A 26,458-nucleotide genomic window follows, 5' to 3' on the forward strand; every position below is an offset into this window, starting at 1 on the left:
AAATTAGAATACGGGAGGAGTGTTAATTACATAACAGAGGACGCAATCATGCATTTGTACTGATCAAGGAAAAATATGTAGTTTTCTGATGCAAGGATAAAAGACATAACCCATGATACATATGGCAAAAGAGTTCTCACATTTGATGTGACGTGGCTCTTCTTTTGAACATATGGTACCTTAATTTAACATAACAGGTTTTTATAATATGTATCTCCCTGTTATGAGAGGGACAGTACAATCATGATATTATGGGTACTTCATATTTTGATTACATAGGCATAAAATTGGCATTAGCTATTGTATCATTGCACCGTTTTTTTTCTTCTTTTAAACAAATCTCAGGGAAACTTGACCAATCTGACTTTTGTTATCAGGCACAATCCAAGGAAAACGCACAGTGAAAGACAATGGCATGATGCTTTAAATTCTAACAGCTGTTGTTGCATAGTACATTTTACTGATTTTACTGTACATTCACTGCGTCCAACGACCGTTGCCACCACCACTTCCTGTTTAATGGCTGTAGAAAAGAGGTTTTAAGAGAAGTGTTGTACTGTGAACACTCCAGAGAACACGAAAGGGACTGATGGACACACATATGCACAAACACATGTCATTATTCAATGATTGCATGTAAGTATATTTGCGATAGTGAGAACGTGGCTTTTAAAAATGTTCAACAGCGCTTCCACAAAGCGTTTTTTTTTTTAGCAGAGTGCTACAGTGGCATAGAGCACTTTGGTGAGTGGTGAATTTTAAGGCAATACTGTGAACCCAGTGTTTGCGGGGTTGTCCAGCAGGGCTGTTTCATTTGTCTTGCATCTTCTCTAGGATGGGCACGATCATGTCGAATTTGGGCCTCTTGGCAGGATCCTCGTTCATGCAGATTTTCATTAGCTTGCAGATGTGGGGGGAAATGCCCGGTGGGATGGTGGGCCGCAGTCCCTCTAGTGCCACCTAATGAAGAGAGAAGGAATAACCATTGTTAGAAATGATTTTTTTCCAAGGAATTAGTATGTTTTTTTATCTGATTAAATTTAGAGAAATTTTGCATTACATCACTTGCTCACCAATGGATCCCCTGCAGAGAATGGGTGCCGTCAGAATGAGAGACCAAACAGCTGATAAAAATGTCATAATCTACAAGTAATCCACATAAATCCTGTCCATCAGTTCATGTCTTACTAACTGAAAAGCTGCATGTTTAAAAAAAAATCATAAATAATTTCTTTGTAATTTATTTTCAAAATAGTCCATGAACAATTAAAAAAGCTTCTTCCAGTAAAAATAGTCCACCCATTGTTGTTATATCACATCAAAATGCACACTTTTGTTGACCTTTGTTTAGAAATGTTTTTGACTGTTTTCACTTCTAGATAGGGTTTGATAATAATTCTCTCCTGATTCAGGCGAGACAACTTTTTCACTGGAAAAAACAATATTATTGACACATCTGAATTGAAAAACGTCTCGGTGATGATTTTGTTTCTTACAAACATGGAGCTTTTCACTTCAGAAGACATTAAGTGATGGACTGGAGGATTATTGTGATGTTTTTATCAGCTGTTTGGACTCTTATTCTGACGGCACCCATTCACTGATGAGGATCCACTTGTGAGCAAGTGATATAATGCTAAATTTCTCCAAGTCTGTTCCAATGAAGAAACAAACTCATCTACATCTTGGATGGGTCGAGGGTTAATATGTTTTCATGAAATTTGAATTTTTGGTGAACCATTACTTTAAAGGTCAGAATTTGGCCCCTAAAAGTGATTTCCTGGTGCATATTAACCTTTGTCAAATATTTTAACCAACCAATCAATCACTCAGTCAATCAGAACAGCAGGGAGAGGCTGAAATATTATACCAAAAATTATTGTCAATTATTGCTTTTAATGTTGTTATGATTATAAGTAATGTTGGTTAAAGGAATTCATTACATGCTAAGAATGTTCCCTCTGGCTGCAGTGCTCAATGAGGTACTTGCAACTTCATGTGAGTTCAGCGCACTCACAAGAATGGCAATAGTCGATTAATTTTTAGTTTAACTGTGCAGAGGCAATTTTTTCAACATATATTGCATTTGGGGGCATTTTTACCCCAAGCACCCCTAAACTTTTGTTTCTTTTTGGTTAAGCTCTTGCTTTCCTAAGTCACTGAATCATCTCACCTTCATGCCAATTTCCATGTTTGAGAGGTCAGCGAAGGGCACCTCTCTGGTGACAAGCTCCCAGAGCAACACTGCAAAACTCCACATGTCTGCAGAGCGCCGGTTAATCTCCTCTGGCTTCTTCTGCAGGGCTGAGAAGAGATAAGACATCAGTGAATCAAAATTTCCTATTTAATTTATGGTCACATCTACCAATTTTCTGCGAATTTCAGTAGGTAAAATCCAGTCATTTCAAAAGGAATTCACGCAACTGTGAATTTTGCATAAAATGCAGATTTCACAATGGGTTCACACTGGTCATGCAGGTTTCCTGCATTGCTACACTACCGATAATAGACATGGAAACCTTCTTGCATGAGAAAATTAGTAGAAATTTCACTAAAGTGACCATATGTTAGACAAATAAAATGGAAACAATAAAATCTTCTTAAGAAGTTTGAAATTAAGAATTCAGTGAATGAAGGAAAGGAACAGTACCTTCAGGTGCCACCCATGCGGGAGAGTACATCCTGCCGGGACACTGAAAGGAGAACTTAACATCTGCCATGCTTATCCTGGCCGTCATGTCTTCATCAAGCTGATGTCAATGAATCAATGAGAACAGATTAATTAGGATGTGTGAGCATGAAACAGACAGCTGATTGTGTGTAATGTGACCAGTACAGCTATAAGTAGTATGAGAAGTTGTTTGGTTGAGGCTTGGCTTTACTATTGTGCTATAAACTGATATCTACTGACATTCCATAAGGACATTACAGACCATTGATGTTTCTTACTCCAAAATCTTTGATAAAAGCACTGAGAAATCCACTACCAAAAAATTTATTTTCACTGCATTACTCCACAATGTGAAACTCTGAACTTGTGGTGGGATGCACAGAAACTTCACAGAGAACTGAGACTATTTATAACAGTTCCTGTTCACAATGTTCTATCCAATGAGACTACATTTATGGAGTGTAAGTTTCACTGAATTAGTTCACCATACCATGACAGCAAATAAACAAACACTGAAAGTGTATTTCACAACCACCAGTTAACCCTGAGTATCTAAATTCTGTGGAAATTAATCTAGAGCTCAGCTTGTAACTACACATCTAAATGTTCTCTTGTAAAACAGGAATAGACACTCTGGAAAAACCCAAAGCTGTAGAATGTAAGATTAACAGGAAATGTCTGCTTTAAGTTCCTCACCATGACACTCTTGCTGTTGAGATAATGCCGAGGGATCATGGGCTCCAGTGTGTGCAGGAAAGCCATTCCACACGCTATATCCAAAGCAAACTTCACCGCTTGCGTCTGATCCACAACAAAGTCTAGATGGACAAGAGAATTATAAAGATACAGGAGAAGGATTGAGTGGGTTTAACTCAAATTTAAGAATAAAGGCTTCCTCATTTATGTCATGTCCCAAATTTAAGGAGCAATTAAGCGTATTTCTAATTTTATTAAACATATAATAACATTCAAATGAAGTAGACAAACACCAAATGGTCTGTGTGAGACAGTAACTTGTGTTTTACTCACTGGTTCCCTCGTGAAGCACATTGTAGAGGGAGCCATAGGGCATCCAGTGTGTAATTATGATTGGATGAGGGGCGGGTGGAGACTGACACGCCCCCAACATGGGCAACACGTTTGGGTGGGAGAAGATTCTACAACAGGGGAAACACCAAGGTGGAAAGAGACACATGAACAGACAGAACAGACCACTAACACGATGGAGATGTTTTTACAGATAAAAAAAAAAATGGAATGATCCGGTTGCATAGGATTTTCAGTCAATGGTGACTAAAATTGTCACACAAAGATATCATATGACTTCAGAAGACTGAATATAGCTCACAGGTCATATGGATATTGTAGTCCCACAAGGGTTGATTCTTGGACCAATTTTGTTTAGTCTATATAATAATGATCTGCCTACAGTTTGTCTAGAGGTCCAGCTTCAGATTTATGCAAATGATACAGTTGTTTATACTTATGCTAAGACAAAAGAACAAGCTGCCGTCAAACTTACTGCTGCACTAAACAAAGCTTCAGATTGGCTTTGTCACTCTCGCCTTACTCTTAATGTGAGTAAAACTGTGGGAATGTATTTTTCGATTAATAGAGTTGATTAGCTAATAAATATTGTCGTTGTTTTTTTTTATATTTGGGTGTGATTATGGAAAAAGCTTGATAATCTTCAGGAATATTAGGTACCAATTACCTATACCTGTGCACTTTATGCATACAATAATTCTCCCACATTTATCGCACTACAAATCTGTCCCAAATAGTGTTGTCAAAAGAACCGGTACTTCGGTACCAAGTCGGTACTAAAATAATGAAAATGTCATGGTACCAGGTCTCTTTAAGTACAGGTGGTACCGAGTACCCAGTCAACCCGGTTCTTGACGCATAGAGCGCTATGATTTCCACGAAGCAGAAAACGCGGACCGAATCTCAAAATCCAGTCATGAAAATGAAACTTACATTTTAATATGGACAGTCACGGAATTTGTCAAAGTTAATCAAATCAAATCTCCATATGGACCAGTATCTGTAAATGTTAAGCCACAAAAGTTGGTTGAAATCTGAATCCTGCATGTTCTGCGCGTCTCTGTGTGAATGAATGAATGGCAGAGATGTGCGGGTTTGTTTACTACATAGACTTAAACATGTGACGCTTCCAGTAATTTCAGCATCTGCCGTCTCAATGAGGACATAAATACATAAACAACATCACCAGAACTGTTCTGAGTCACTTCACAAGCATTTTACCGTTTCATTTGAGTAAAACCAGTGTCAATTCAAAGGTATTCACGGTAGCCCGTCAAAATAAAAGTTCATTTTTACATAAAGGCATTGTGCTACAAATATTACTATTATTTAGTAGAATGTATGTGAAACTGCTACTATGGTTGAAAAAATTAATAAAACTTTATTTTTTTAAAGAAATAAACCACACAATATTTCTTCCATGTGTCCATGTGTTTAAATTTCATTAATGAAAAGACAAATTAAATTTGGGTGAAACTTGTTTACTGTTTTTTATAATTATATCAGTTGTAGAAAAACTTTAAACACAATTGTAAATAAGTATAAAGAATGGCATTGGTTTTTATTTTTAGTGATAAAAAGTGTTTTTTTTAAGTAGCATATTTTTGTGTTTTGCTTTGGTACCGAAATTGGTACCAAGAACCATGGATTTTCACTGGTATCGGTACCTAATACTGAAATTTTGGTACCGTGACAACACTAGTCCCAAACAACTATAACCACGTTAAAAACATTAGATAGTGTTTAAAAAAAAGCTGTGAAAATGTTCCAAAAGAACAAAAGCCAAAGAGTCATCATCATTGCACTATTATTAAATATAAAAAAAATGGATTGTCCCTGGTAAATAAATGAACTAAACGAAACTATTTAACTAATAATAACCCTGATTTGGAACGATGTGAGGTAAATACATGATAACTGCATTTATTTTTTAGCAAACGGTCCCTTTAATCTGTGTATTCTGGGCACACTGGACTGGAGGTTCATCACCTTAGTTTAGGGTACTCCTCATTAAAGTCACGGCTCTTTCTTGTAGTCCAATCCCGCACATGAAGCATCTTGACCACAATCTCTGTGCCCTGCCAGCGGCCTTTCCACAGCTGCCAGAGAGAGAGCAGAGACATCAGTGCTTCCGTAAACGCTCTGAGAAATGGGTAGCTATTGTGGTTTGGTAAATGAGCTCACCTCTCCAGAGTGGTTCTCGTTGATCTTGGTCAGCATGGAGAGCTGTTTATAATCTATTCCAGCTTGTTTGTTTAGTGTGCCATTACCTGAAGACATCATGGGAAAAATATACAACAATCAAACCTCAGTTCTGGATAATTTATATCATTTTATAAGGCAATCTACAGTTACTGCATGGAAAAATGACAATGAAATGCTTGTTCGCCAAAGCATCTACATTATAAATGTAAATGAGAATCAGATGGTCTGAGGGTGCTTACGTGGGCGCGTTCGAGTAGTTCCCTTCCAGAAAGTGTCCTTGAAAGGAACTTTGGTCAGGCTTTGTCCCTGTTTCTCCGCCAGCTCTGATTCATAAACAAAACAGAATTATTAGGGCTGATGGAACACAAAACAGATACAGATCTTTGAGGCTTCACAATGTTAGCAAACAGCCTTTCCAACAAATCTTCTGCTGACGTCACATTTGCAACATTATTAAAGAAGAGAGTTTACCTTTCAGATTTGCGGCAAGCTGTGGTTTGGCCTTGTCCAGTGGAGTTTCTCCATACTTGTTGCAGATGCTCACCTGAGCACCATTATTGACCAGATCCTGGAGAGAATATGAACAATAACATATTTAGTGTGATTAAAATGACATTAGCCATGTTTCCATCCACCTATTTTAATGCACATTTTGGAAAATCGCTTAAAAAAACACTGGATGGAAATACAGAGATGCGCATAAATCCTAAAAATGTACATTAAAAACATCTGTGCACAACTGAGTAGGATAAACTTTTTATCCAATAAGAACAAAATTTGATTTTCACTATTTTTTAATCTAATATTTGCATTTTATTTTGTTATTTCAGCAATTTTAATAGTTTTATTCTTAGTTAACTATGCTACAACAGTTATCGATGCAATAAAAAACAACTTGAAAAATTATGTATATGAAAATGACACGGAAGTGATTCAAAATACTTCCAAGTCTTCTGAAAATTTGCTAAAGATTTATTTGACAAACAGATCAAAATTCAATCTTTTGTTTTCAGTCAAGGCATTTGGTAAAATATATCTGCTGCACAGAAGAGAGAAAATCAATTTCTGTATTTTCCCCACAGAACACTATCATATAGATTCAGAAGACTTTAGGATAATATACATCCCAAGAACCATGTGAACTACTTTTATGATAATGTTATGGTGTTTGGAAGCTCTAGTCCCCATTCATTATATCATAACTGCATGGAAAACAGCATTCACACAATCCAGAGTTTGTCATGTTCCCAGCAGAGGGCGCTTCAAACTAACCTCTGCCACGAGGCCATGGGCCCAGAAGCAGGCGTAATGGAGAGGGGTGTTGCCATGCTCGTTTGCCGCATTGTTATCTGCTTTACACTGGATCAGCTAGAAAACACAAATCACAACATTAATTAGTATCCAAAACAGCAAACACAAAATCATCCTTTTTTTTTTATTAAAAGGTATAAAATAGACATTGTCAGTTCCTTATTCCTTCTGGAGTGTTTGTGTGTGTTAATATTTATAACTGCTGTTTGCAGCTGTGTGTTTGTTTACTCCTTTCTGTGACCGTTGTGGTCACTGTGGTTGTTCAGGTGCAGTTGTGTATGTTTGTGAGCGTTTATCCGCTATGATCTGTTCACACCTTGGCCAGAATGTCGCGGTGGCCGTGACTCGCAGCCAGGTGCAGAGGTGTGTCGTCGCCTCGGTTCATCACATTGATGCGCGCCCCTCTCATGATAAGCATGTCCACGACCCCCGAACGACCCTCACGGCACGCCCAGTGCAACGGACTGAACCCATGATCATCCCTGCAAGAAACAAACACACGCCAGAAAATTTAGAGACAGTCATAATTATCACATAAATACTTAGTTAAAAAAATAGACTGGCTTTAAACAAGAGGGAAATTTCATACGCAATTCAACTGTATTAAATACTAAATTTAGGCATGAATATTTTTATAGTGCATACTTGTTTGGAAATAATGACCAGAGTCTGAATTCCCCTTTTAGGTGGCTCTTACATACATATTTTTGTATGTATTTGGCCATTTACATGCAATAAGGCACACACTCTCAGATGCGTCTTTATGTGCGCGCGCTTTGGGTGTGAGGCGGCTCACAGAAAGGGTCTCACAGTCACAAGAGCATGCAAGTACTGAATTGAGCACTTGAATGTTTACAATTGTAAAACTCAAAAGCATGTGCAAATGATACATTGCATTATCAGAATTTCCCGCATTACAATCCCCGCTATCCTGTGCCAAAATTCAAGCCCCGATGACAGAAGCTAGTTTTTTTTTTTTTTTTGGTGGACTGTCTCTTTAAATCAAGGCACATTTCTTTGACGCAGTGGTTGACGGTAAACTATCTCCAGTCAGGCTAGTGATCCCGCTCTCAGCTGTCTGTCTCCAGCCAGTTAAATATAAACAGCCGTTAACTGGTCCTTTCCTCCAGATTATGTATACCTCCTCTACCCCCCTCAGTTTTAGTCTGAGATCTGAGAAAGTTAGAATAACAACACTGAGATCAGATCAGAGCCTGTGCATTAGTGCTGCTACTGAGAGCACATGTGAATGAACCACATGGGGGTTTTACTATTAAACCACTGAACGCAACTGCTGAGAGTGTTATAAATAAACGAAGGTAATGTCTGCAGCTGGTGCTCATGCTCATCCCCAAAGCAATTTCTTGTAAGCTTTTGTTTTCAATAATGAAGTGTTTGTTGAAGGGCTGGGAGTGTGCAGTACAGTAGGAAGTCTCAGGGTAAATAATAAGACCAGTGGTGTGGCTAAACTTAGGCTAGCTGCTGAAACTACTCATAAGGTCCTGCCAGAACAGACCAGACCACCCACCCACACACACACACACACACACACACACACACCCATACACACCCACCCACACACACACAAATGGTAGCTTGGTCACAACTGAAGGGGTTAAAGATAAAAACAACAAACCAAATATTAAGACAAATAAACAGGAAGTCCTCCCCCTTCCCAAAAATATGAAAAATTAAACAATGAGTCCTGAGCCTCCAAATGGGAATTCCAGAATGTTCTTTATTTTTGACTAAACTTCACATTGCAAGGAAGGAAGGTGGGGAAAAACGAAAGAATGCAAGCAAGGCAATGAAAGTGATGAACAAATTAGGAAGGAAAGCGGCAAAGAAAACAAACAAAAGAAAGAAACCGGGAAATACAGGAAACTAGAAAGGAAAAGGGGAAAAATTTTGAAAAAGGAAGAAAGTGGGAAAAAATGTGGAAGAAACACAGCTAGCAGGAAAAGACGGAAGTAGGAAAGAAAGTTGGAAAAAAATAATAAAAAGACAAATTAAAAAGACAGGAATAAAGCTGTAAAATAATCTTAAAAGGAATAGGGAAAACACTGAAAAAGGAAGAGAGTGAAAAGGAAGCAAAGGAAGGGAAAGAAAGTGTAGAAAAGGAAAATGGATTGAAAGAAAGTGGAAAGGAAATAATTAAGCATGTATAGAAAGAAGAAAGAAAGAAAGCTGAAACAGGAAAAAAGGAAGATTGCAGGAAAGAACAAGAAAACAGTAAGTAAAGAAGGAAAGAATAAAGTTATAGTATGAAGAAACTGGGAAAGACAGGAAGAAGGTTAGAAGGTAAGCTAGAAGTATAAGCTAAAAAGTCAAAGAGAAAATATGGGAAAAAAATAAGTGGGAAAGCAAACAAGCAAGAAAGAAAGATGAACAGAAAAAAGGAAAGAAAAAAAGAACATGAGAAACAAAGAAAGAAAGAAGGAATAGCATAAAGTAGAAACCCAGAAAAACTGGAGAAATGTTGGGAAGAAAGAAAGCTAAAAGAGTGCAAGACAATAGGAAATTAACAAGAAAAAAAAGCAAGTATGCAAGTGGGGAAAAAAAGAAAAAGAAAGCAGGACAATGAAGAAAGGAGAGCTAACTGTGGTGACCTCCGACACACAAATGAAGCAGCAGAGGGGTGGACTGCGGAAACCAGAGCGGGAAACACAGGAAATAATATTCCACGCTCTCTCTTCCACCGCTAGCGGCTCCCTCCCTTCGCCTGTGTGAGTGAGAGAGCGCTCCGGACAATTCAGATCCAGTTAGTTTCTTTCTCTTGTCCTTGTAAGGACGTGAAGCTGTAAACCAGCACACACACACAGCGCACACACACAGAAAGGAATGTTTACGCCAACATACTTCTAAATGTACAAAGACAGACTATGTAAACAGAGTCACAGCTGAAAGATTACGTCTTTGAGCCTGAGGTTACACAATCAAACAGTTCAAAGCTCACTTATTAAAAGAGCTTGCTCTGGCCAAAAAGCATTCTGGGGTTGCATTCGGCGATGATTTAAAAGTACAACACCACATCTTAGTTCAGGTTTCTACCTTTCAGCAACAATCTGGTTGAGTGAAAGCTCATACTGAATTAGATCACAAACCGCACATCAGTGAGGCGCCACGGTCTAAAACACATCTAACAGGGGAGTGAAGTGGGCCAGACTGACGTATATGTGACAGGAAATGTAGTTGGAAAGAATCAAATAATATTGTTTTTACCTTCTGATTCAAACCAGACATCAAAAACGAGTGTTCTATTTTTAGAACGTGCAGCTAAAAGCAAGAAGTTAAAATACAGGAAGTATTTTAGTAAATAACTCACTCTAAACACTGTAAATGCTTCTGATTGGCCTGAGTTTCAGTAGTTTCAGTGTCTGTTTTAAAACCACCGAGACAAACAGCTGTAATTTTGTTTGCTTCAGGCTTCTGTTCTTCTGTCATTAGCTGCTCGGAGTTCTGGCCAGACATCAAGAATGAAAAACAGCCACAAAATGTGTCAGTTCCTCTTTGAGTCACAATCTGCGAGCAGACTTAGTCAACTTAAATGACATTCATTTCTAGAGAATCACAAATTCAAAATGTGGGTGCTGATACGGATATCTAATATGCAAAACAACTTGAGGCCATCCTTAAAAATATTCTTGTTTGCTGTAACCCGACCGACCCTGTCAATTTAGGACAGACTCAATTTTGTATTTTTTTGCTTTTAGTCTGACCGACTTGCCAGTTGTAAATTTGCTTTAAGACCGACCAATTTTTTTTTACTCTTCAAACAACTAATACAAAAGCAATAAAATAATATCAATTATATTTTAGTAAGTATTGTAAATATATAAATAGCCTAGGCCTAAGGCTAAATGAAGGCCACGTTCTTTCTTTAAAAAAAAACTTGTGACGTCATCTATGTTTACACTATACATACAGTCGGCATCTAGTCATAGTTGGGGGTGTGGTGAGGGCGGAGTCGGCGTGGGGGAAAACACAGCGAACATCGTGTGTATTCGAATTTCAAAAGTGCACATATTGAGCGCTTGTAGTCTCTTTTAACTTTAATATTAATATACACTAGTCCATATCGATATTTGATTCATTGTACAGCCCTACTTTTGATCTATTCATTCAAAAATAGCCAAATTCCGTAACGTTCTGCTTTATATAGCCAGTTCCATTTTTGACTGGATTCCGCGATTCGATCCGACTGGGTGAATTTATGAATGAAATTGTGAAAGTTCTGACACAAAACTAAGTTGTTACGTATCCTCACGCTTTTTTAAGTTGGTATACGGAAATCCTTGGCCTTTTCTAGAGTGAATACGGCGTTTACCTGCGTATCAAGTAGACTACACCTCTTAGCAGACGCGTTTTCATGCGAGTTAAGGTTCAACACTAAGCTACATAGTTTTGCTTAAGGTAGAATGATAAGGCTAATTATATATGCATGCCAGTTTCTGAAACAACCTTATGATGAAATGCCAACCGCACACATACACATGCTTAGTCTTGGGATTCCATAACTTCCCTTGAACATCCTCACAACTTATTGTTTGTAGCCATTTTGTCCTCCTTTCCATGTTCTGTATGTTTATTAGGAAGGATGTAACTAAAATTCATAATTTGTTAGTTTTTTGGCGGTACAGAAATGACACAGCAACTCTTCGGCATGATTGTCCCGTGTATTTCAATTAGCGCCAAGGCAATGTTTTCCCCCACGGTCTAAATTCACATCACGTGACGGGGGGTTCCCGGGGGGGGTGTTCCCAGACCAACCGTCTGTATGTATTGGTTAACGGATGTCATACTATGGCCTGTGCATTCGCTTCGTCTCATACTCTCATTCACTGTCAGAGTAATGATGGGAAGTTCGGTTCTTTTCCGCAAACCGGTTCTCTCGGACGGTTCGATTCAATAAACCAGTTGAAAAAAAACAGTTCACCGGTTCTTTTACGCTCGACGTAATGACGACATTGGCGAAGACGTAAAGGTGTCAAGTCTGTCAAACATTCAAATAAAGTCAGTAATCACAACTTTAGTCAGTTAAAAACCTCATAATCATGAAAGATTTACAATCAAGTTATGCAACAACGCACCCAAATACAGTAACAGCAATAATGTGCATAAGAGGATTTAAGTCTTGTGCGCTGTGAGTCAGTCGGCTTCACGCTGAATCACGCATGCGCAGTATCATCAGCTCATCGGTTCTCAAATCAGACGCATCCAACAGAAATGGTTCTTGGTTCAGTGTACTGGTGATCCAAAAACCGATGCAACCGGTTCTTGACTCGAGAACGAGAACCCCTCTAACCGGCACATGCTGCAGTTCAGTATCATCATCTTCATCTTCTACTCAACTCAATTTGTGAATGTGTCATCGTTAACTATAAATAAGTACAGATATTTCATAAATCATCCCTTATTCCTATTAAACATAGAGTCTTTAGAGTCTTAATTATTGTCCAACTTCGCTGAAAACCCCTTTGGCCTATATAATCTAACATAATCTACAATTTAACAAAATATAGAGATTAGATACATTCATCTAAAAAAAAAAAAAAAAAAAAAAAAAAAAATATATATATATATATATACAGTGTTGGGGAGTAACTAGTTACATGTAACGGCGTTACGTAATTTAATTACAAAATTATTGTAACTGTAATTAGTTACAGTTACTAAGAAAAAATGAGTAATTAAATTACAGTTACTTATGAAATTTTTTACAATTACAAAGGGGATTACATTTGAATATTTACACACATCCACATACAGATTTAACTGATTTCTTTCCCAAATTGCATTGACTATTCTGAGACATGCCTGCCCTAATAATTTCCGGGATGCGCAAACACAGTCTGGTTCGTAGAATCCAGTCATAAAAACGAAATGCCTAATGCGGACGGAATATGCCACATTTTGGATGACTAAATCAAAAGTAGGTCAGTACACTTGAATCAAAACATGACATCGACTAGTGTCTGTGAATATAAAGCCCCAGAAATGCAATATATGACTCCTGCACATTCTGCGTGTCTGTGGAAATCAGGCGCGGACTGGACACCGGGAGAACCAGGACAATTCCCGGTGGCCTGGCAGCCGATTTTGCCCCACTATTTAATATCATTATTGTATAATTGCCTGCCGAATGTACTAAAGCGATCATTTGCGAATCCGCCATTTGATAATTAAATCTCTAATAAATCATGAATTGTTAGTCATGACTCGCGCGCTCTCCGCGCCTCCGCCAAACGGTTTGGATCAGACTCAGAGTAATCAATTCGAGAGAGAGAGAGAGAGAGAGAGAGAGAGAGAGAGAGAGAGAGAGAGAGAGAGAGAGAGAGAGAGAGAGAGAGAGAGTGGACTGCTGGAGCAGAGAAGCAGAACTACTGTTCAGGGTTTCAGGTCAGTTTCATCTGTAAAGATGCTTTTTTGTCTTTGTTTTTTCATTTATTTAATCAAGCAGCAGCACGTTGCTCATCAGTCATCACTCAAAATACTATATAGAGGACATCATTATTATCTGTTGCAATGTTACAGTAGTAATTTAGCTGGGAAAAAAAATTCAGATTTTTTTTATAGGTTTAGGGGGAGCTACGACAGACAACAACACAACCCTTACGAAAATTAACATTTTAATATTTAACTAAAAATCCAGAGAAAATGGCTACTATTGTTTAACTGTGATAACCAAAAATGTAAAATTATTTTACAAATGTATTTATTTAAAAATAAATACAAATCCATTTGCAAAAAAACAAAAAAAAAAACAAGGTTATTTTACTTTTATATAGGCTAATAAAAGCATGGTAATTTTTTGTAAGGGAAAAATATGACTTGTGTACAGTATTAGGATTTTTCTATAAAGATATTGTAGTATTGTATTGAGTATTGATGTATTGATCTTGAGTGTTAAAGTCATGAGAGAGATGGATAACGGCAAAATAAAGAGACTGAAGAGAAAAATAGAAGTGAAGTTGCAGTTCAGGACAGAACTTTTAATTATTTTGCATGTCCCCAAATTAAAGATTTAAACCTTTTTTATGTCAGGTCCATACAAAAAATAGTTTTGTCCATGAATTTGTTTGTATGAGTTTGAATTTTCCAGTCTGAATTTTTTCCCCCTTCCGCCCCTCCTGTAAATTAATGGAGAAAATTGTTTTATTTACTACACATGCCTACTGAAACTCGCAGTGTTTTCAACCTCTGCCATCTCAATATAGGAGTACACGAGCACATAAACATAATTTCTAGAACTGCTCTGTGTCACTTTATGTGCATTTTACTTATTTTGAGAAAACTATCATCATATACAGAGACAGCAGTTTAAAAAAAACACCAATGTTTCAGGAGTTTATTACACAGAATACATCACATGCTTATTAGATAACTGTATTTAGGTTGATGTATATGCTTTTATTTATTATTCTTTAATTTTCACAAATTTAGAAAAGTAATCAAAAAGTACTCAAAAGTAATTAGTTACATTACTTTAATAAAGTAATTGAAAAAGTTACACTACTATTACATTTTAAACAGGGTAACTTGTAATCTGTAACCTATTACATTTCCAAAGTAACCTTCCCAACACTGTATATATATATATATATATATATATATATATATATATATATATATATATATATATAAATGAACAAACTAGGCTATAAATACTTTGTATTGTAGGCTTGTATTGTTGTATTATTATATAGCCTAGTAAAATAATAACACACCACAGATCCTGAAGAAACAATAACAAAAACACGGTGACAGAAATGTCAGAAATAGCGTATGGGTCTGTCACGTGATTAAGGAACGACTCGAACCGAAAGACTCATGAGATGAACTAATCAATTTTCTTTCCGGCTCGGACTGCATGGTTTAGCGTATGGGGCTGTCACATGATTAAGGAATGACTTGAACCCAAAGACTTGTCAGAATTAATCTTTTCTGTATCTTATAGCATTTTAGTTTTGTATTGTTTGTAGTGTGATCAATGTTTGCATAAGTACTAGATGTGTTGGGGAAATAACACGTAACATTTTAATTACATTTTGCTAAAATGAACGAAATGAACAAAATGACTCGAAAAAAAGATTTGTTCATTTTGCTGAACGAGTCGGTAAAATGATCCAAACTTCCCATCACTATGTCAGAGTCAACGGTTTGCGATTGGCAATGATGGCTGCGGCTGCAGTAAACAAAATGTTTGCGTTCACTGTTTAAAGTCATAAGGGTTCGGGCACCATAAAACATCGAAAAAATTCATCAAAACAGCTTGACCCCACTTTAACCTGGCACAAAGTTTTGGAAAAACTGTGCCCAGATCTTTTCCCATCCCTTCTCCCATCTATTGTAACCGTGAAAGTGTCGACTGTCACTTTATGTTTGAAAATCTATTGCACGAATCGATTGGACCAACCAAGTTTCGAAAATGAAAATAGGAAATTGATTTTAACGACCTTCTCTAAGAGGGCGTCCAGTTTTTTTTGTTTTTTTTTGGAACGCGCGTCACACAGCAACTGCAGCTTCGGACACACAAGCATAACAGCAAATAATACTTCTGCACTATGTTTCTCTTTTTACAACAGAAATGTAAATTCTGCCAGTATTCAGACTCATGCATACAGATACAGATTCGGGCTAGAATTGCCTATGCGATTTTTTTATGTTGTTGTTGTTGAAATTTCTAATCGTAAACACAGCCACGTTGAAGCCTGCAGTAAATGTTTTGCATTGTTATGGTAGTCCACTCTTGTTTTTCGAGAATGCTGCACTCCTGTTTGTCATTGTGCACATAACTTCACGCCAATAAATCATCAGAAATATTGGTCTTTACCAATATATTGAATCTTTACATGCGTCCTGCCTGTTGTCCGTGGATTTACCTATATTTGGTGTTATTTGCCGTATAAAACGTATTTAGACATGCAAAATCGATTTTACAATCGATTCAATGAACACCTCTCAAATCAAACAGGATTTTTTTCACAAAAGTGACAACCCAAGGAAGCAAAGTAAACAGTCTCTCATTTGAAGCTTGCATCAACACCTAGCGGTGGATACAAGTAAAACAGTATAACAGTACGTCATTTTTTTTCTTCTCACCTGAAATTCATGCAATAAACATGTTTTTGACAAAGATTTAAATTTGTTTGTGATCTATATAGCCTGCATCAAAATTTGTTTTGCAATTATGCACCTAAAGGCACGGGTTGAAGAACCAGTCAGTGACGTCGCGATATGCTAATTTGTTTAAATTCATACCTACGTAATCACCATCACCAAAATTTACAACAATTTTTTTACATTGAAACTGTAGTAACTTCTCCTTTGAAATGACCTTCCTGTTCCACTGAACAATATGTTCTATGTTTCATTTGAATTTGACATAGTATTTTGTATTATTAACTTAAAGTTGAATGTATGTCAAAATAGCAATAAATGTAATTTTTCAAAAAAAATTGCATTTTGCATATTAAATATTTACCAACATGAAAGAAACATGCGCTGTGTGGAGAGATTTTATAAACTTTTTCAACATTTTTCTTCTAAAGACATTTCTTGTGGTTTTATTATCATAATAGTGCTGTCTTTGTTAGTGGTGATGAAATGTCAGTTTGCTAAAACCTTAACAGCTTTTTGGATATTGCTTAACATTTCCCTTCAGTGGAACAGGAAGCTTATTTTGGTGGTAAAGGTTTTTGTTTTAATGAGACATTGCATAACAATAATAAATAAATAAAAATCAATTATGCATTAAAAACATAGTTCACCCAAAAATTTCATCATAATTTACTTAGCCCCATGTTGTTTTAAATCTGTTTGAATTTATTGAAGAGATGTTATAAAGAATGTTGGTAACCAAACAGTTGCTGACAGCCATTGGTTCCACACTTTTTTTTCTACTATGGACATCAATGGCTACCAGCAATTCAAAATAGCTGTGAATAATGACAGAATTTCCATTTTTGAGTGAACCATCCCTTGCAGAAAATAAATAGGGCCAAGTCTATTTTAATTTCAAATTCAAGACTTGAACAACAGATTCAAAAACAACAAGTTCAGCAAGTTCAGGCATAATGGCCAAATGTTCAAAAATTTCCATACATGTTTAAAATATTATACATTTAGAGATAAGGAGATAAAATATAAGATAGGACAAGTCCAGTTTACTGACTGACATGCTGTAATGTGAAGCATAAACAACGCCCAAGTATGTCTGCTATTTCCTGTCTCCTCCTACAAAAACACAAGGTCATGACATCTCAAGCCATGCTGAAACTCCTCATGGCCCTTCAGAAGAACTCAATCAAACAGCCACTTTCAAAGCATCCAAATCATTTTATTAGGCATTCCTCAATAGGCAATAGTGAAAGGCGAATCCCTTAGCTAGAGTTTTTCTATTTCTGGAAAAGGAAAAACACTTTGAGACGGTTAAGCGGGTAGGGAGAGAGAGAGAGAGAGAAGTGACACAGAGAGGACTGGTATGGCTCAAGTCAGCATGCTTTGGTTAGTGAGCTCATCGTATGGAAACTATTCATCCCAACCATTTAGTTTTAGCCCAGACTGTTCTCTTCTCCCCGTCTTCTGAGTCACTAATTAGACATGGCCACCAACTCACACTGGCTTGAATGGCAGAACTGTAGAGGGTCAACTGTTGTTTAGAGTAGGGGATGCTAACATAAATAAAAATGAAGGGTATTGTTTGAATTTGAGGTTTTGTGCTAGTTGAGTTGGCGGTTTCCCCTCCTCTTACTGGCAGTTTCTCTTGTAAGACCAACATTTCCTTTGTCACATAATTTCAAAGTCACAACTTCAGCCATGTGTAGAGCACAGGAAATGCCTTGATAGTGATCTACATCAGATGCTTCAACACTTTATCTAAGCTGGCCGCTGCCTGCAATCTGCTGATTCTGTACTCAATCATTCATCTCAGACCCGTTGCTTTCTGGTCATAAATCTTGTGGCTGACAGCAAGAGAACGGGTCCAGATCAGATTCCTTACAAGCTCTTGGAGATCTACCTGGACGTTTTCTTCTCTTTTGTGCTTCCCAGCTGTTCTGGGATGTATTAGTGTAGAAAAGGCGGGCCGAGGCTGTTTGTGAGAGGGAGCTTGGCAGAGGTGGAGGTATTTGAAGAGGGTGCATGGACCGACACCATATAGGGCTAGAACTAGAATTCTGGTCTTCAATGTGTGGAATGTTTTCTGTTTAGTTTGTAAGAAACATCTGGGATATTTCAGGTCTTATTTCTTACAACCTAGTCTAACAACATTCAATTTCACAGAAGGGCTGCAAAATATGGAAGCCAAAAGGAAAATTCTATAATATTTGTCACTTCTATACTATTTTGTCTTAAAAAGTAAAATCTAAACTATTGGGTTTTATAAAAAAAAAAAAAAAATGAAACTTAATTTTAAATATTAATATAAAACAACAACAAACAATTAAATTTAAAACTAAATGTTGTAAAAAGTGAATTAAGGCCTCTTATTATAATGTACAGTATGAAAAATGGATATTGATACTGTGATTTGCTAATGGTTAAATTTAAGAGTGCATTTGCTTTTATTATTAATTAGTGGTTTTAAAAAAACTAAGTGTAAGATTAGTAAAAATAGGGGAATTTGGCATGCACACACAAATATCCATTATCGAAAATACAGATAAATAATACAAATATAAAATCTCTAATATTGGCTGATAACAGATATGGTAGCCACATCCAATTAATTAACATATCTGATGCAACAATAATGCAATCGTTGAATTGAACACAGTAGCATCCTATTTTAGGTCATTTTAATTAAGAAATACACTTAGCATTACACTTAAATTTTAGCAATATGTGGGCATGTTTTGTTTGGGTAAAAGAACTAGTTTTTTTCTGGTATCAAAAACATTAACTAGTACTTGTAGAATTATACAAGAATAATAATTTAATACAAAATATTATTAATGGCTCAAAACCATCTGAAAAGCTGTGTATGCCATGACAAGCCAAATAAACAAATGAAATCCACAAGACAGATGAAAGGTGATAAAATCTACCCTCATCTTCTTTCAGAGTCACTGCTCCACTGCGCCCAGGGATCAGAAGATTGATGAAAGTGAGGGGTGAACTAAGAGACAGGACCTGACAGAAGATCCTCACAAACAGGGCAGTTTCTCCATAATAATACATTTTGAATTTCCCAACGTTTTTGGGGGGCGTGGCCCCTACTGACAGCTGACATCTTCGAATGAGAAAATAAGAGAACTGCTACACCAAGCCTGTACAAAACCACAAAAAAGTAGTCTCTACAACCACACGTCAATCTAGCTAATTACAGCTCTGTCTGAATTCATATTATTACTCATTTAAACACTCCAATACACACTCACCCCTGGTTTAGGTCGTTCTCTGTGTTGTCCAGCCAGAGGCGGACAGCTACCGCATTGCCTTCACGGCACTGAGTGAAGATGTCATCCATCTCTGCACCCTCTTTCCTCTCACGCTACCCGAATCGTTCGTCCCCTGCCAGGAGCGTCCTGGGACAGGCGTCTGATGCTGCTGTACCCTAAAGACAACAGGCGAGGGTCTAACAGAACATCCAGCCACGGGAAGGGTGCGATGGGACAGTCTCTTCACCGCCACAGGGCAAGTGTCTGGTGTCTGCGCTGCACTGCAAAGAGACGAGCAGAAGGAAGCTCAGATGAGCTGTTTTGAAAACTGCTTGCACAAAAAACACTCTGTCACAGTTCAAGTCACTAGGGAACAAAGACTGAAATTTAAAATAACAAACAGTTTCAAGGAACAGTCGACCAGAAACGAAAAGTTCAATGACATGATGCTCAGAGTTGTGGAAGTTGTCATTTTTGGATGAGCTATTCCTTTAATTCACCTCACACGTTTAAGCAATGGGTTCACATATTTGTTCATTAAAAATGCTGATGGGTGATGAATGCATGTGTAATCATACAAGCCTCTGCCTGTTATAACACACATATTTCTCCCTTCCTGTGTTTCTTTAATACTCTGACATCACTCCAACTCATACATTAGTTAAGAGGTCTTTGCAATGACCTGTCATACTTATGAAAAACTACTTGTCTGTTTTAATAGAGAATTAAATAAAGGGCTATGTGGTTTTAAAACCAAAACAAAAAATGTATCTTAAATACATGTGAACTGTTATGCATTGTATATACTTTGCTGAGTGTCTTGAGAGATTTTGTACAAAAACAGACCACACACAGTTAGAAAGGGAAACAAACGTGTTCGCTTAGAGAAAATGACAGATAAATTAGATAAGAGAGACAAAAGCAGGGCGATATCGATTCAGTTATATATGCATTCAATCACTAAGACACTCGGAGGTAAACATGATAGTTAATACTTAAGAGAAAGAGGAAAAGAATTAGACAGGTTTTTTTAACAGACGACAGGTAGATGTTGGACAGATTTTTTTTTTAATTGAGAGACAAACAGCAAAATATACAGAAGGAAAAAGCACAAAACGAGAGACAGACAGGTATGCATGTGGACAGATTGAAACAGGCAAACAGTTAAAAAGGTACGTTTCGAAAGAGAGACAAATACGTTCAAATAGATAGATAGATAGATAGATAGATAGATAGATAGATAGATAGATGTTTAAATATACAAATATACATGTATGTTCAAAGAGAAAGAGATGAATATTTTTTCAAAAAGACCTATAGAAAGCAAGACAGGCAGGTCAAGGGATAGATCGATAGACAGACGGGCAGAAAGATAGATGTGTTTAAATATACCCATAGACGTACGTTATGTTCAAACAGAATCAGACGAGTTTTTGTTCAAGAAAACTGACAGAAAGCAAGACAGGCAGGTCAAGAAGATAGATAGAATATAGATAGATAGATAGATATATAAGATGTTCAGAAACACAGAAAGGTATTTGCAGCAGACAGACATGTAACGTCATGTGTGTTCTCTCAGTAAGAGTGACATTAGCCGCGCAGCTAACAGACACTGCAAAGAGTGACTAAAGACCCTTAACTGCAGGTGAACTAAAAGAAAGAAAACATGCGGTTTGAATTATAATTTGCTTAATCAAGCACAATGAAATTATTTTTTGACACCAAACTTTATGTATGGCTATACAACAATATTTTTGTAGTGTTGTGAGCTAGTTCGCTAACGCTGCTAGCAGTCATATACTCCCACAGCCACTGAACTAACTGTTACACGATCAACACTCGATTAATGCTTCTCTCACAATCAATCGATCATAACTATCATTACCTGTGTATATGACCGCTTTTAGCTGGAGTGGATTAACGGTGATGACAGGGACAGTCCGGACCGACACTCTACCACCGTCCACACCCTACTAGTGCCCGTCTGAGACCCCCCCCCCCCCCCCACGACAGACACACACACACACACACACACACACACACACACACACACACACACACACACACACACACACACACACACACACTCACTCACTCCCTCCCCGCTGATCACGCCTCTGCAGCGCCCCCTGCTGGAGAGCGAGGAGAACAAGCGCCTCGGGACACGATTTCCTCTCCTTCATAATTGTGACTGCCTGAGGTTATGAATAAGCCATGATATGAAATGGATATACATTCATGGTCCTTTCCTTTCGCAGTTACATCAGTATTAGAGCCAAAGAAGGTCTGCTGCTCTAATACACATAACATGAAACATGTTACTACAATTAAAATAGCCTATTATTAGTTAAGTGAAGTGACATTCGACATTCGACACAAAAGCATATATAAATAAATAAAATCAACTGATTCTGAAAAAAAAATACTTTTTAATTTATTTAATATATTAATTATTTTAGAGTAGATGACTATATTTATTATATGCTGGTTGTAAGGTAGTTTCTAGTAATTTGTCATCTTTATTCTGAAGTGATCATGAGGAATTCATATCTAGAAGATTCTGACATAAGTGTGAAGACTGGAGGCAGAAATATCAACAATCTTCATAATGCTGATGATACATCTTTATTATCAGAGCCGTAGAAAAAACCGAGATCTGAAACACCTTAAAGGGTTAGTTTACTGAGAAATGAAAATTATGTCATTAATGAATCACCCTCATGTCGTTCCAAACCCGTAAGACCTCCATTTATCTTCGGAACACATAAGATATTTTAGATTTAGTCCGAGAGCTCTCAGTCCCTCCATTGAAACTGTGTGTACGGTATACTGTCCATGACCAGAAAGGTAAGAAAAACATCATCAAAGTAGTCCATGTGACATCAGAGGGTCAGTTAGAATTTTTTGAAGCATCGAAAATACCTTTCGGTCCAAAAAAAAGCAAAAACTATGACTTTATTCAGCATTGTCTTCTCTTCCGTGTCTGTTGTGAGAGAGTTCAAAACAAAGCAGTTTGTGATATCCAGTTTGCGAACGAATCATTCAGTGTAACCGGATCTTCTTGAACCAGTTCACCAAATCGAACTGAATCGTTTTAAACGGTTCACATCTCCAATACGCATTACTCCACAAATGACTTAAGATGTTAACTTTTATAGTGTGGCTGACACTCCCTCTGAGATCAAACAAACCAATATCCCGGAGTAATTCATGTACTCAAACAGTAGGCTACACTGACTGAACTGCTGTGAAGAGAGAACTGAAGATGAACACCGAGCCGAGCCAGATAATGAACGAAAGATTGACTCTTTCACGAGTCAAGAACCGGTTGCATCGGTTTTCGGATCTATAGTTCTTTCGGACAGTTCGATTCAATAAACCGGTTGAAGAAAACGGTTCACCGGTTCTTTTGCGCTTGACGTAATGGCGTCATTGGCGATGATTGCCCTTGATTCAAGACTTCGGTTTAACCGCGCTCATAACATTAGCACAGAATCAGTTCAGAATCAATCACCAAAAGAATCAGCTCGGTTCAGACGCTCTGTGTGTCAAGTCTGCTTCAAGCTGAATCACACATGCGCAGTATCATTAGCTCCTCAGTTCTCGAATCGGACGCGTCTGACAGGAATGGTTCTTGACTCGAGAACGATTCAGTCTTTCTTTCGTTATCTGGCTCGGCTTGGTGTTCATCATCAGTTCTCTCTTCACATCAGTTCAGTCACTGTTCTGTTTGAGTAAATGAATTACTCCGGGATATTGGTTTGGTTGAATTCAGAGGGAGTGTCAGCCACATTAAAAAAGTTAACAGCTTAAGTTATTTGTAGATTAATGCGTATTGGAGACGCGAACCGTTTAAAACGATTCAGTTCAATTTGGTGAACTGGTTCAAAAAGATCCGGTTAAATCGAATGATTCGTTTGCGAACCGGATATCACTAAACTGCAGTGTTTTGAACTCTCTCACAAGAGAAGACAATGCTGAATAAAGTTGTAGTTTTTGCTATTTTTGGACCAAAATGTATTTTCGATGCTTCAAATAATTCTAACTTACCCTCTGATGTCACATGAACTACTTTGATGATGTTTTTCTTACCTTTCTGGACATGGACAGTATACCATACACACAGCATTAACGGAGGGACTGAGAGCTCTCAGACTAAATCTAAAATATCTTAAACTGTGTTCCGAAGATAAATGGAGGTCTCACAGGTTTGGAACGACATGAGGGTGAGTTATTAATGACATAATTATGATTTTTGTGTGAACTATCCCTTTAATAGAGAGGCGAAGTAAAAGATGTGGTAGATAAAAGTGTACAAGCAATAGGGATAACCGCACCGAGAGGATTGTGAAACAAAACCCATTCAAAAATGTGGGGGATTCACAAAGAGTGGACTGCAGCTGGAGTCAGTGCTTCATGAACCACTACGCACAGACGTATGCAAGACATGGGTTATCAGAGCAACCTGGGCTCTCTAACACCTGAGCAGTGCCACAGACTGATTGATTCCATGCCACGCCGCATTGCTGCAGTAATTCAGGCAAAAGGAGCCCCAACTAAGTATTGCATGCTGTACATGCTCATACTTTCATGTTCATACTTTTCAGTTGGCAAGATTTCTAAAAATCCTTTCTTTGTATTGGTCATAAGTTATATTGTAATTTTAGGATGTGCGTCTATGCGAAGGCTACGGCCTAGATTCGACGCAGAAGTTTAAGCCTTTAGATAAATATTTTTTAAATTGTTTTGTAGTATTACTGTACGTTTAACATTTAATATTGGATGCATCCAAGTTATGAGACACATGTGAACATTTTTTTTTTAAGTAACCCAATAATTACTACTTTTCCTGGTAATTGGTTACTTTTATAATGATGTAACTTAGTTACTATTTGTAAGAAGTAGTAAGTTACTTTTTTAAAACTTGCCCAACACTTGTCACTATTATTGCACTATAATGCTGCTTCTGCCACCTTATGACAATAGATTTACACTTTGAATTAGATGAATTAGTCTGTCATTAATGATGGTACCTCAATGAAAAAGGATGGCAAATTCCCTTTATTTGTGCTTGCACTTTTTTGTATATCGTCATAAATATCATTAGACCCTTCATGTCTTTGTACAAGAAAGCAGGGGATCAAATAAATATTTTGAACAATGCAAAAATACCACATACAGATTTAATAATAAATAAAGAAGTCAAATAAATGATCTTTTCATGATGCACTTTTATTAAAAGACACAGATCAAGATGGATTTTGGGGGCTCGGTCCTGCTCCCCCTTCAGACCATGTTCCTGGAATTGATGTAGTTGTTACACTGCTGTTATTCAGATTGTATTTTTCTACTGCACTCAAGACGGGACCTCCATCTTTTTTAGGTTCACTAAAAGATGTTGGGATCTCTGGTGATGGTGCTAGTCCTTCTAAAGACTCATTTATAAAGGTTTGTGAATTGTTTTGTACTGTGGGCACATCTGTCAATGATTGTGTTTGTCCAAAAGCTAAGACATTTGTCTTTATATCTGATGGATTATTAGAAACTGAAAGTATCTCTGGGCTCTCAAGCATTGGCGTTGTTGCTGTTATGGCAGTAGATGGATTTTCTAATGATGAGGCACCTCCTTGTGCTGCAGCTTCAGCTTTTGCCATTTCTGCAGCTTTGCTCTCCATCTCCTGCATTCGCTTCTGCACCATTGCGGGCATCAGCTGCACATATGTGCCCATCAAACGGTGATTGGTCCTTATTAATTTGCCAGCACAACTGTCAGCACATCGCTCCTGGTAAAACAACAAAAACACTTTTTTTTTTTCAATGCATGCAACATTTAATGCTTCATTAACTGACTTCATGAATTCAAGACTTTCTGCTCTGATTTAAAAGCTTTTAAAGGCCTTAATTAAATTATTTCAAATTATTATGCTCTGGTATGTGAAAAACATTTATATTACTATCTTAGAGTATTTTTGATTTGCATTTTTGGTTATTGAGCTTACATTTTATACCAAACCTTGCTCCTATTTTTTATGTTCCCTACACACACACACACACACACACACACACACACACACACACACACACACACACACACACAACAAAACCCATCCACCCACACAAACATAACTAAAATCTATACATAACATCACAGGGACACATCAATTAATGCAGTTTTAAACGTTTTTATAAATTTAAATAATAGGTTAACCATATTTGCCTCACCTCATCCATCGTCAGATTTCTGTAGTTGAAATTGCTTGTGCATCGCTGGAAGCAGATTTCCGTCATGCGATTGTAAACGAGGAGGAAGTCCCGCAACTAAATCACAAAAACAGTAACTGTTACAATAAAACCATGATTTGTAAAAAAAAAAAATTGTCATATTCATATATGCATGAAAATGATTGCACGCACTAGCTGTAATACGTACATTTCGTAGCTGTCCGGCGGGGTCCATGACAATATTGTTGGCAGTATATATCAAGACAAACGTTTATATAACTGGGAATAAATAACAACTGAAAAAGATGAAGATAAGAAATGATATCCAAGAGCTATCGCATGACTTTCAGCAGTGCGCAGCCATGTTTAAAATCACGTGACTACAGGAGCAAACGTCACGATTAGTTGCGGCGGAAATTTGCAAAAAGTCCTGTCTTTGCTGTTGTAGTGTTCCGGTTTTCATGTCTGTCGTCTCTGTACGTGAATTAAGACGTTTTACTTTATATATATATTTTTTATTTTATTATTATTATTTAAAAAGTGGTAAGAGTGTAAGATAAGCGTTTGCCTTCTCCCTCACTATTTGACAGTTTCTAGCAAAGCTAAGTGAGAGTTTTTTTTA

At 37.3% G+C, this 26,458-nt stretch overlaps 2 protein-coding genes across 2 annotated transcripts; both read right to left on the reverse strand.

Annotated features, from left to right (window-relative positions):
* Nucleotides 1-464: 464 nt before the first annotated feature.
* Nucleotides 465-21,617, reverse strand: LOC132126925 (integrin-linked protein kinase-like). The gene is made up of 13 exons (XM_059538531.1): nucleotides 21,500-21,617; nucleotides 19,615-19,895; nucleotides 7,551-7,716; nucleotides 7,196-7,291; nucleotides 6,395-6,491; nucleotides 6,163-6,246; nucleotides 5,903-5,988; nucleotides 5,708-5,817; nucleotides 3,701-3,828; nucleotides 3,368-3,489; nucleotides 2,651-2,750; nucleotides 2,174-2,304; nucleotides 465-960 (listed from the first exon to the last, which is right to left on the reverse strand). Exons 2-13 carry the CDS (start codon nucleotides 19,701-19,703, stop codon nucleotides 811-813), a joined length of 1,359 nt encoding a protein of 452 aa, XP_059394514.1. The 5' UTR covers nucleotides 19,704-19,895; nucleotides 21,500-21,617; the 3' UTR covers nucleotides 465-810.
* A 3,208-nt stretch (nucleotides 21,618-24,825) lies between these two features.
* Nucleotides 24,826-26,257, reverse strand: LOC132127155 (mitochondrial import inner membrane translocase subunit Tim10 B-like). Its single transcript, XM_059538826.1, has 3 exons — nucleotides 26,045-26,257; nucleotides 25,837-25,932; nucleotides 24,826-25,397 (listed from the first exon to the last, which is right to left on the reverse strand). The coding sequence occupies exons 1-3, from the start codon at nucleotides 26,069-26,071 to the stop codon at nucleotides 24,864-24,866; spliced, it is 657 nt and encodes a 218-aa protein (XP_059394809.1). The 5' UTR covers nucleotides 26,072-26,257; the 3' UTR covers nucleotides 24,826-24,863.
* Nucleotides 26,258-26,458: the final 201 nt, after the last annotated feature.

Source organism: Carassius carassius, chromosome 45 (assembly GCF_963082965.1).
Source record: "Carassius carassius chromosome 45, fCarCar2.1, whole genome shotgun sequence".
In the NCBI taxonomy this organism is placed as follows: domain Eukaryota; kingdom Metazoa; phylum Chordata; class Actinopteri; order Cypriniformes; family Cyprinidae; genus Carassius; species Carassius carassius.

Excerpts from the sequence above, each read along its gene's own strand:
- LOC132126925 (XM_059538531.1), bottom strand. The coding sequence starts at position 19,703 with ATGGATGACATCTTCACTCAGTGCCGTGAAGGCAATGCGGTAGCTGTC. Across the intron at positions 5,989-6,162 it reads AACTACTCGAACGCGCCCAC|GTAATGGCACACTAAACAAA; the intron begins GTAAGCACCCTC and ends TGATGTCTTCAG. Across the intron at positions 2,751-3,367 it reads TCAACAGCAAGAGTGTCATG|CTTGATGAAGACATGACGGC; the intron begins GTGAGGAACTTA and ends CATTGACATCAG.
- LOC132127155 (XM_059538826.1), bottom strand. The coding sequence starts at position 26,071 with ATGGACCCCGCCGGACAGCTACGAAAT. Across the intron at positions 25,933-26,044 it reads CCGCCGGACAGCTACGAAAT|TTGCGGGACTTCCTCCTCGT; the intron begins GTACGTATTACA and ends TTTGTGATTTAG. Across the intron at positions 25,398-25,836 it reads GAAATCTGACGATGGATGAG|GAGCGATGTGCTGACAGTTG; the intron begins GTGAGGCAAATA and ends TTGTTTTACCAG.